Consider the following 11,155-nt stretch of genomic DNA (forward strand, 5'->3'; position numbering starts at 1 on the left):
GGTGAACAAGAGGAAACCCAGACAAGTCAAACACCCGCGCTCCATACATAGTTCAAAGAATTTCCTTCATTTTTTTTCTTCTTCACTGATTCCAGCAAAGAAATATGACGAGAAAAACTGGAGGGTTCTCACTTATTTGAATAACAAGTGAAAGTCTAAAAATATCTTCACTGTATGTTATTACCAACTGTATCACTGGATTTTATAGTGACAGCCCTGTGCTATAATTTCTGAGAAAACCTCTACATAAAGCTCCATAAACCCAACCATTCCTGTAATGTATCGCCTTATCTAGCACACAATCATTTCAAACACAACTTTTCATGTTAGTATAATTTGTTCAAAAATGGTAATAAATACATCCATGATGCCAGAAAAATCATTGCACAATCTATTGTAACTTGCTCTTACCCATACTGACAGTTAATCCTAGAACCAAGATCCAATGTAAAAGAAAAATAAAGTATGTCAATATTACTTGGCTTAATTAAAGATATTCATTATACACATACCTTTTAATGGATCAACACTCCCGATCAACATTATAAATAATCGGGACCAACTGCAGAGTAATGTCTGTGAACAATTATCACAAAACTAAAACATGGATGGCTGTCAGTTGGTGGCAGAGTTCTTGCTTTCATAATAAATATAAAATCAATTTCCTGCTCTAGTTCCTATTCCAAGTTGAAAATGATATATCTGACTATGAATTCCAACTACCTTCATCCGCAGTTGTTTTTTTTTTTTTTTTTTTCCTTTTGGAAGGTGGGGGAGAAAAGCAAAGAAAAACGAAACTTACGAGACCACCTAAGTCAATTCTTCATTTGAGGGCACTTGGATAGTAAAGATATGATGCACATATAAGCTTGCCATATCACTCACATATGTATTTTTTAATATAGTTACTCTCCATATCAAATGCCATTCAAGTATTTCCTAGGTCCTTGCCAATAATTCTCCTATAAATTCTTATTTGCAAGGTTTAGTACGCTAGAAAGCCTATAGAAACCTTTTGTTTAAATAATAATAATATGCAGTTCTGAAAACCTTTTGTTACCATTTCAATCAAAAATAACTTCATATCTTTTAAATGAAATTTTGCAAGTAATCAGAGACTAATGAGGATTTACGGATTTAACTAGTTCAGGGAATCAGAGAAGGGAATGAGAATTTAAGTAACCAAGTCTTTCATTTAGAAAAGCAGCTAATGTGTACGTTCACGAGGTCCTCTTCACAGAAAAATATAATCAGGAATTTTGCCTCAGGAGGGACTCTGATCCTCCTCTCTGTGTGCACATTCCTAACTCCCATTAACATTAACGGCCACCACACAAGCACACCAAGGAGATGCCAGCCTCAGGAGTGTGCAAGCATGGCAGCTGTAGGGACTAAATAATCCATATGGCTCTGAAGAGAAGCTATGGTTTATTGGATCTAGAGTCACAGCTACAGCAGTGGAATTCAGATGCTAGAGGTAAGCCCAGTATGGATTTCCTTACCCAAATCCTCTCCCATAGTACACCATACCAGTGACTGTAGGTAGGCTAGTGTTTTTCAAACCTGACTCTATCAACAGTTTATGCAGAAATTCATGTTTCAGGAAACCCTACTCTTTTCATAAACCCAGATAAGCTGTCCCCCCCCTCTTCTCCCACAACTACCCCAGTGTTTATTCATGCATTTCCCCACAAAATACAGAAAGTCACAAACCACCTTTATGAACTTTTATAGGGTAGTAAGTTAAAAATGTTATATAAAGGTTATAGGTTTATAACCTTTTTAGGCCTGGCTCAAACCGTAAAAGTCAGCAAAATCAGAATCAAGTTTGAAACTCTGAAGACAATATGAAAATTTAATACACTAATCTTACATATCAGGTCTATGCTAACATATAAATTCCATAAACTATATAAAAGACTGACTTTAACCACTAATTCTAATTGTTCCAACTTTTATGGATTCAAGTCACAATCTTAATGCTCATTTAATACAGTTTCCTGAAGTCCAGTTCAATAACTTTCTCCTTCATTCCCTAGTGAAGAAAATATCTTTGTGAAACTTACTCCACTGATGACATTGGCACACAAGTCCACACATGTGAAAACACTTCTGAAAACAGTTAACAGTTCACTAGCCATGCTGATGAAACTATGTTTTAGGCAAAAAAGACTGGCTGACACAAAATTCATAGTGTACTTCTAGACACAGAGTACAATGAAAACTTCATATTCAACATCTCCAAGGAGGTCAATTAATATTCAGAAAAACTCTGTAACATGTTTCAATAATCATAAGAGGAAAAAAGAATTCAGGAACATTCTAGAAACTTCTCTAGACCTTTCAATCAATTTTATTTATATGCAAAACCAAGAGAAACTAAAGAAAAAAAAAAAAAGAAAAAAAAAAAAACAAAGCTCCTCCTGATGCTAAAGCTCTCAATTTACTGACAGGCAAATGGCTTCATGCTGCCACTTAATCTCATTTCTTGCATAATGCCCTCTAATTAGCATATCAAAGTGAATTAATACTTCTAGGGCATTAGCAATGGGGAAATCTGCTCCAGGCTCACAATAGCAGTTAAGAGAGAGCCAAGAAATCCTCAAAAACACCACAAACCACTTTGCATTGCAAAACTGTTCAATTTATTTATCCTCTCTCTCTAAACACTTTTACCGCACACTGTTTTACTACTGTTCACCAAACAAAATGATAATTGCCAAAGTTACCAGCATCTGTAATGCCTGTTTAGAATCTTAATTTAGATTATGTTGCAGATAATTTCTATATGCAGCCATTTGTTCTATTATAAATGTTAATATAGAGACAGTGGAAATGTTGACATTCTCAATTAGTTAATTTGAATTTGAAATAAAATTTTATGGGATTTTAAAATTTATGAATTTTTTAATGTAAAAAGCCACCTGCTGGACTCTGATGTCTAAGAAATATGCTTTGGAAAACTGATGTTACCACATAAAACAAAACAAAACAAAACAAAAATCATTTTGCCATAACATATGTTGAATCTCCCAAATAATGATTTAAACATTGTGAAGAACCATCAGTATTAAAAGGATTACATTGTATACCAATGCCTCATTAGTATGAACACATAAAAAAAGGTTACTCTTCAAAACAACTTAACACTTTTAGTGCACTTAAAAGGAAAGAAAATCAAGAAATACAACACTTCCAACAATTATTTTTATCTGTAATTACTTTTTGTTTTTAGTACAAATCAGTCACTATGATGCAGTCCCCCAAAAAATGCTGTGCCAATTCGACACATCCTATCAACCCAATTTCTTTACTAGATACACTCAAATTTAGTGCCAAAGCAAACTAGCTACCAGTAAAAACTACATATTATATTCATGGACTATGTCTATGAAAAAAATAATAACAAAGATATTCTGGCTGTAATTCTGCCAACAATGAAGATAATTAGAATCAAGTGTTGAAGATTAATGAAATTTATTTTCTAATATGTTCTGTGTCTAAAGGCATAAAAAGATGGTATGCTTTTTCAATGGCTTATTCAAGCATTACTTATTAATTTATTTGCTAAATATAATACTAACACCTAGTCCTGATAGCAATTCGTTTGTCTAACTTCTATAACTTAGTAAAAAAAAAAAATCTATAATAGCAGGCCTGAAAAACTTTGACCAATTTATGCTACACAGTGATGTAAATTATTTACTCTCTTCATACTTACAGACTCAAATGGCCTCCTCCTAAAGTAGAGCAAATGCTTGAAAAGGTCAACATGGGTTGGGGGGCGGGGACCTGCAAGCTTTGTTAGTCAGTTACCACCTAAATCATGCTGATCACACTGATAAATGGCTAAAACACAAGCCTGCTGAGAAAACAAATAAAACATTATTCTCATAGTGTCAATATTGAAATAATAAGTATCTAAAGATGTTCATGTACACATGAAAAGGAGGAAAATAGTCCAACTCTTTATTTCACTTTATGTGTCGGTGCTGATGTATTAAGTATTTTTCTGAATAGATATGTCAAGGTGTAAGTATAAAATAAAGTTATGACTGACCTAAGGTGTGGTTCAAGGAATGCAGCTTCAATTCTTACAGTCTCACTTCATGTACTATAATTACATCGAATAGCATTCCACCATAACGTATCAAAATACAAATAAGCCAAATAAGATATTAATTTAAATTTGTCTTGCAAATAGACTCTCACAAAATTTATAGACTGAAATCTAAAAGTATAAACAAAATGAATGAGAAGGAAAAGCATCATAGGGTGAAAAGGGTACACAGGTATATTTTATGAAAACTAGTGAGCATTTTGGGGTAAACCAAAGCTTCCCTTACCAATGCACAAGTATACTTTTTAACTGAAATAAATTTATGTAAATTAATGTAATAATACAACATAGTAAAATCCCCAATAAAATACCAAAACTACACAAATATATAATAAAATGATGTTCACTAAAAACTGAGGCACAAAAGAATTCCTGCACAGATCAAGTTAGTATTGACAAGAAAGTTCAATATATTTTTATTGGGAAGAGACAAAACAAAGAACAGAGTTGGAAAACAACTCCACATTTTAAGATAACACCTAAACCAGATTAGCAATGAAAAATTCTTTCCAGTATTTCTACAAATATATTACACATATTATTTGGTAAGAATGGGAGAGAAACAAAATTAGAAAAATATCATCTTTTTTACAATCCCCCTCAAAATCGCCTACAAAAGTTCCAGTCAGCAATACAAATCTGTAAAAACTAAAATATTGATTAAATATTCTTAAATTGCTCTAAGGAAAAAACATTGATAAAGTAATATAATTTATGACATTTCTGAGATATATGGACTTTGTATTTTTTCCTGCTTAATCACTTAGTATTTCCAATGTAAACAAACCATAATATCTATCACAATTGATATGAATTTAAGACATTAAAAGTCCAATAAAATTTGCTTCAAAAAAAATTTGTGGAGGGTAGGAGTTATAGCAAAATTAAGATTGGCCAATTGTTGCTAATGGTTGAAGGGAAGCAAGGAGTTGATGGGGTGGGAATTTACGATTGTCTTCTTTCCGTATGCATCTATGTTCAAAGTTGCCCATGACAAAAAAGTTTTTAAAAAATAGAAAATAAGCTCATTAAAACCATGTGTAGAACAAATGGTGACATTACATGGAAATTTTGCTAAAGCAACTTAAAAATGTATAAATAACTGGGCCATATATAACAATTTTCAACTTTCTTGTTAAATTTTTACTTGATGGAAAATTCACTTGGTTTATATACATTGAGAATTACAGAATTACACAACACCATACAAAAGAAAAACATAATAAATTTTTACAGGGAAGCCTTCAAAAGAAAAAATAGACCAGAAAAACAAGACTCCAGTGGGTCTCTAAATCTGTAGGGTCAGAATTAAATAGAGAGAGAGGGGTTGACTCACAGTACTGCCCTGTCCCTCTATGTCCCTAGTCACAAAGCAATAAAGATAAAAGGTTAATCTCACATCAAATACTAAAAACATACAAAAACTCAGTTGCAAGCTACAGTCTTGACCTCGTCGTGATATCTAAAATTCTTATGACTCTTTCTAGGGGAGTATCCCTTAAAAGTAAAGCAATTTTAATAGTCATTTTCTTCTTATCCTTAAACATAAAAAATACTTCAACCAGCCCAACCAGCCAAGCAGGCCTTTCTCTTCCCCTGCGGACACCTCCTGCAGTAGAGAAGTTCATTAAGTTTTATGATCTTCCCAAGTCAGTCCTGCTTATAAGCCTCACAAAGGCTACAAATCTGGCAAACCATCATGTATGCCATTAGACATTACTAGTAAATGAATGCTATTTAGGGTTTGTGGTGGCAATAAATCAGAGTTTGGTTGGCAGCTATCAACATGGAGTATTTTAACCTATCGTTTAGAAAGGAAAAACTTGTGTTGATTTCTTTTAACACACAACGTTTTTTCACAATACTATGATTCCAGTTATATAGTAAAATATTGAATTTTCATCAAAATAATTTTTTGTTGAACCAGAACCTTTTCCTTCATTTAAACACTCATAATTAAGGGCTTTGGAAAGAAGGCAGATTAGAGGGTTGGAATATTTCACAAAGGAAAACACTTCAACAATCAAGATGAAGGAGTCCAAAAAGGAGGGAATACACCAAAAGAAGGAAGCAGAGGAGCAAATCTCCTGGCATCGAGGATATTTATTAAGAGATGGATGGTTAAATACGGTTGAAAAAATCAGGAGAAAAATCTTTACATTTTAACGATTATCTCACTGGTCGGTTGCTTACTTAGTTTAACACGAACAAATATCTTGATTCTAAAGCCTGTAACTTTCCAATTGCTTTTGAACTGCATAAATATCACAATTCAGCAAGAAGAGACGTTTCTGCCCAAAAATAGTTGTATAAATTTTACAAAAGAAAACATTTTCAAGGAAAAGCAAGCATCTTACAGTAAAAAGTATACTTTCCTTACCTCTGAACAAGAAAATAATATAATGGTGGTAGATTACTCATTTATCTCTCAGAAGGGAAAACACTTTCCATATTTGGTAGGGAGAAAAAAAGATGTTTTCCAAACTAAATCCCTCATGTGCATCAGAACTGGCTGTGTTCACTGCCTGATCAGAAACCTCAACATTCTCTGGCAGATCTTTACAAATATGTGGACTCTTAAAGATGATTTTGTCCTATTTTAGAAGTAAAGCGCAACCGAAATGACATTACCCACTGAAGTGACAGTTCCCCCACCCACTGTGCCCCCACTAGTCAACCCCCCTACTCCTCCATTATGCAGAAAACAGTCATCACATAATGTTCTGGTTCCCATTCACAAAGAACTAGGTAAACTTTCTCTATATTATAAAGAATGAATCTCTGGATACAATACTATCAGACTAAATTAAATTATTTACAGAAAAAGCATTATACAACATACATCTATTCTACAATGCCTATTCTATAAGTTCATGGTGTCTCTGAAGCTTGACTATGGAAGCAGATGGGGAGGGGGCCCTCTGGAATGTGCTGCCCTGCTTTCTTTGCTTTGGGAACACTACCGTCTACACAGCTGTTTTACTTCAAATTGAGGACTCTGAATTAAGCGTCCCTGTATCCTTCGAAAACTGGTTTTGGAGGGTGAGATGGAGCTATGGGTAGTAGGGAGAAAGGAGAGGACAGACGGAGCTTCACCCCCATCAATCACTCAGTACTTAAATCCCATCCCTCTCCAGCTTAGAGAGGCTGGCAGGAAGATGCCTCTGCCCAGACAGCCGCCTTCACTCTTTGTCGGCTGCAGGCTTTTCACAAAAGAGATAACGGTGCAAACTTGGATCTGCTGGCCAAGGCACAAAAAGAGACTCCAATTTACAAGTTATCGCTGAAAGCCCCAGAAACAATTTTCAAAACACAAAAATTTCTTTTGTCAGCTACCTCTTGTTTCTTCAATGCCAATAGCCCTACCAAAGATCTCTCTGCCAGTAATCCCAGACTCTGAAAAGACTTGTTTCTTTCTGGTAACTCACCTCTGACATGTGGTTGACTATACTTTCCTTTCAGAATGGTGTAACTAAGTTCTGTGCAAATAAGCAACTAGAGGACTTAGGCTTCCTAATTGAATTCTGCCTGCTGCTAAATGTCTAAACATGAAAAGCAATTTGCTGGGTTTGGTCTCAAGCTGGCTAGGCCAAAACTTAAAAAAGGGGGGGAAAATACAAACCATGAGACAGGGCTGAGATGGGAGGAGTATTAATCCCTTCTCCCTAGTAATATAATGCTGTATGAAGTTGTATCAATCTTCATATTCACAACACAGTCAATGCCCCTGTGCTTAGCTGTCAGCACAAACTGAAGTGGAGCTCTGGTAGCAAGAAAAAAGCCATAGGACATTAAACAACATCATCGACTGGAATTACAGATCTTGGGTTTTTAAACTAAGAATCTTCAGGATTTAACACTGGATGTCTAATTTTACAGTCAGATAAAAATTATCTACCATTTTAAATCACAAAACTTTCTAAAGAGAGCTGAAAATCAACACAGAATACAAGTCAGTAATGTAAAATGCCTGTGGTTTTCAAAATGTAAAGTACATCTTTAAAAAACACATCCATACTATGTGAATGAAAAGCAAGAAAAGTACTCTTCATGTTTGCTGTCCGTCCCGGTTTGGCATATATATTTAATAGACAGCAATAACTCACCATCTTTTCTTGATTACTTTTAGGATCAGAATAGTATTGCAGAGTGCAAAATCTGTTTAAAAGGTGGGCAACTGGCTTATCAGCCTAACAATTATATGCAGTGTACTATTAGTTGTACACTCAATTTAAATACCATCATATTTAACCTATACCCTGGGATTTTTAACTTTTTCTTCTTTGCTTCAACTAAAAAATCCACAACTTTAAAACACAATATATCCAACACACAACCCAAAAATATGTGCACGTATCTCAACAGTAAAGCTTGTTCAATGCACTGGTTAGCCATATACAGGGAAGATAATGCCAGATACAAACGAAAACATCTAAATTAAATCTCTACTCCGATTTGAGCCTTATTGCCTCAAGATAAAAATATTTTAAAATCAACAAAGTCTGACAAAAAAAGTTATATTGAAATGAATTGCCAAAAATTTGTCTAACATGTACCTGTAGTTTTCATTGGAGCACTTCTGCAAAACCTGTCTTCTTTTATATGCCCTGCCTGGAACACTTCAAAATTGTGTAACCTACCATCTGTGGACCTTCTTCTACTTTATATATTAAGCACAGTTACGAGCGTAATGACTTCAAGACACGAAATTTAACAAAAGTAGTGACAGACGTAGTACACCACGTACACCTCAACACATTACCTCTCCTCGATTCTTAAAAAGTAGTCTTCCCACCTCAAACAGTAACTCAGCCATGCTACCGAGGTCTGCTCTAGAGCAGCTATTCTTCAGTTCCTGGAGCTGAAGCTTAAGGCTGTCTAAGTAAAACAAAGTTCGGGCCACGCTGCTCCCGGGGACTCGGGCCCTGGCATCCAGTCTCCCGCTGCTCCTTTTAGAAACTGACACACAAACAAGGCGAAAGGAGAGGGGAGAGGGCGGCTGGCGCTCTGGGCCCCCTCCCGGCCTGCGGCCAGGGGCGGCCGCCTAGAGAAGGCGACCCAGCTTCGGCCGCACCTACACTTCATTCAGGACCCGGAGCGGAATCTGGAATCGACTCCAGATTTATTGCAGTTTTTTCTCAAGATCAGGAGGTGGGAAGGAGAGAATGATCAAAGATGGCGGTGCCCAAAAGCAGCAGCTCTCAACTGGAGAGTCGAAGAGGGGTATCTCCGACCCCACCTCGGGGGCGTCCAGGCCCACTGCCGGGGCGCAGCGTCTTACCTGTTTTCTCTTTGATCTCACACAGGACGCTGAAGAGCGCGGGTTTCATTCTGTGACAGTTCAGGGCATGTTTCCTACAAAACAAATAGCAAAGCACAAAGGTATTAGCATCACCTATGGAATAATATGGCGCCTTCCTTTAAGTTAGACCCAAGATTTAATTCCGGCCCGCGATTTCGGAAGGCTCTTTGGAACAGCGGCAAGTCAACAAAAACTCAAGTTGACTAGTTGGCGACAGCCGGCAGGCTCCGGCGCCCAAGGCTCCAGCCCGGACGCAGCGCGACCCAGCTGCGCGCCCGGCAGCAGCCTGGGCGACCGCAGGGGCGCGAACCCGCGCGGGGAGCCGCGCTCCGGGGGCAGGCGGCGGCGGCCTGGGGGCGGGGACGGGCGCGGAGGGGCTCCCGCGGTCGCGCTCCGCAGGCGGAGCGGGCGCGGCTCGGCGCGGCCGCCCGAGCGACCCCGGCCAGCGGGCGGGTGACAGCTCGGCAAAGTTTGCGCGGCGGCCGGTTCTCCCCGAGAACTTGGCCGCCCGCACCGGACCCCGCCAGGGAACCGCCCAGCGCCCGCACGCCGAGGTCGTCCCGCGGCCGAGCGGAGCCGGCGGCGCGACTCCCGGCCCGCGGAGAAAGTTGCGCTTCCCGGGAGCGCGGCCCGCGGCCCCGGCCCCGCAGCGCGCGCGGGGGTCCAGGCGGGAGCTTTAACTCCGGGGGAGGGGGCCGGGCCGGACAGGGAGGAAGGGACCGCACAAAACCCGCGCGGCGCCGAGTCCGTCCCGAGCCCCGGGAGCAACTTTGCCGACTCCCGCCCGGGGGCGCGGGGCGCGGGCCGGTCCCCCCGACCGAGGCCCGGGCGCCGGCGGGTTTTCGGAGAAAGTTCCCGGCCGGAGGCTGCGGCCCCTCGCCTCGGGCACAGCCGCCCCGGGCCCCCGGCTCGGCTCCCGCACGCGCACAAAAGATGCTTTAATGAGACGACACCAACTTTGCTTGCGCCTCGTCCAAGCTCTGGTCGGTGATGGTCATGATCTGGTGCAGGATGTCGCCGATGTCCTGCTTCCTGCCGTCGCCGTCCGCCCCTTCGTGGCCGTGCGGGGGAGGCGGCAGGGCCATGCCCCCCTGCACCGAGTGGCCGGCCAGGTTCACCCCGGCCAGAGTCTGCAGCATCCTGGATTGATCGTCCATCCCGCCGCGCGCGGGCGGGAGCGGGCGGCGGCGGCGGCTGAGGCGAAGGCTGAGGCGGCGGCGGCGGCGGCGGCGAGGGAGGAGAAGAAAGAGGGGGAGGGGGAGGGGGAGGCGGCCGCGCGCTCCCCGCCCGCGCGGGGAGGGGGCGGCCCGGCCGGCCGGGCCCGCGGCTGAGGCGGTGCGGACCGGCGCCCGGCTCCGGCTTCCGCCGCGGCCGAGGCCGGAGAGAAGCGGCGGGCGGAAGCGCCGGGCTCCGCGGCGGTGGCGGAGGCGGAGGCAGCGGCGCCCGCCGCCCTCACGCGGCCGCCGCGCCGCCTCCTCGCCGCCGCGCGCCCCGCCGGGCGGCCCCGCGCAACTTGCTCCTCAGCACCGGCCGAGTTGCCGGGACGCCAGCCTGCGTGCTCCCCTCCCTCGGCCGCCGCCGCCGCCGCCGCCGCCTCGGCCGGGCGGGATCCGAGCCCCGGCGGCCCCGGGGGAGGCAGCGGCGGCGGCGGCGGCGGCCGAGGAGGAGGCCGGCGGGCGGGCCGCGGGGAGTGAGCGGGCCGGAGGAGGAAAGTTTGGGAGCGGGCGGGCCGG

At 41.9% G+C, this 11,155-nt stretch overlaps 1 protein-coding gene across 3 annotated transcripts in view; it reads right to left on the reverse strand.

The window, feature by feature from the left end:
• The window catches only part of PBX3 (PBX homeobox 3), a 233,706-nt gene extending 223,079 nt beyond the window's left edge, over positions 1-10,627 (reverse strand). For all 3 annotated transcript variants that reach the window (XR_009867587.1, XM_062207528.1, XM_062207529.1), the window contains exons 1-2: positions 10,380-10,627; positions 9,402-9,475 (exon numbers count right to left, since the gene is read on the reverse strand). Coding sequence is in view for 2 of the 3 variants with exons in the window: in XM_062207528.1 (XP_062063512.1) it covers positions 9,402-9,475; positions 10,380-10,579 (274 nt within the window). In the remaining variant the exon portion in view is untranslated. The remainder of the gene's footprint in view (positions 1-9,401; positions 9,476-10,379) is intronic.
• Positions 10,628-11,155: the final 528 nt, after the last annotated feature.

This window comes from Lepus europaeus, chromosome 12 (assembly GCF_033115175.1).
Source record: "Lepus europaeus isolate LE1 chromosome 12, mLepTim1.pri, whole genome shotgun sequence".
Classification (NCBI taxonomy): domain Eukaryota; kingdom Metazoa; phylum Chordata; class Mammalia; order Lagomorpha; family Leporidae; genus Lepus; species Lepus europaeus.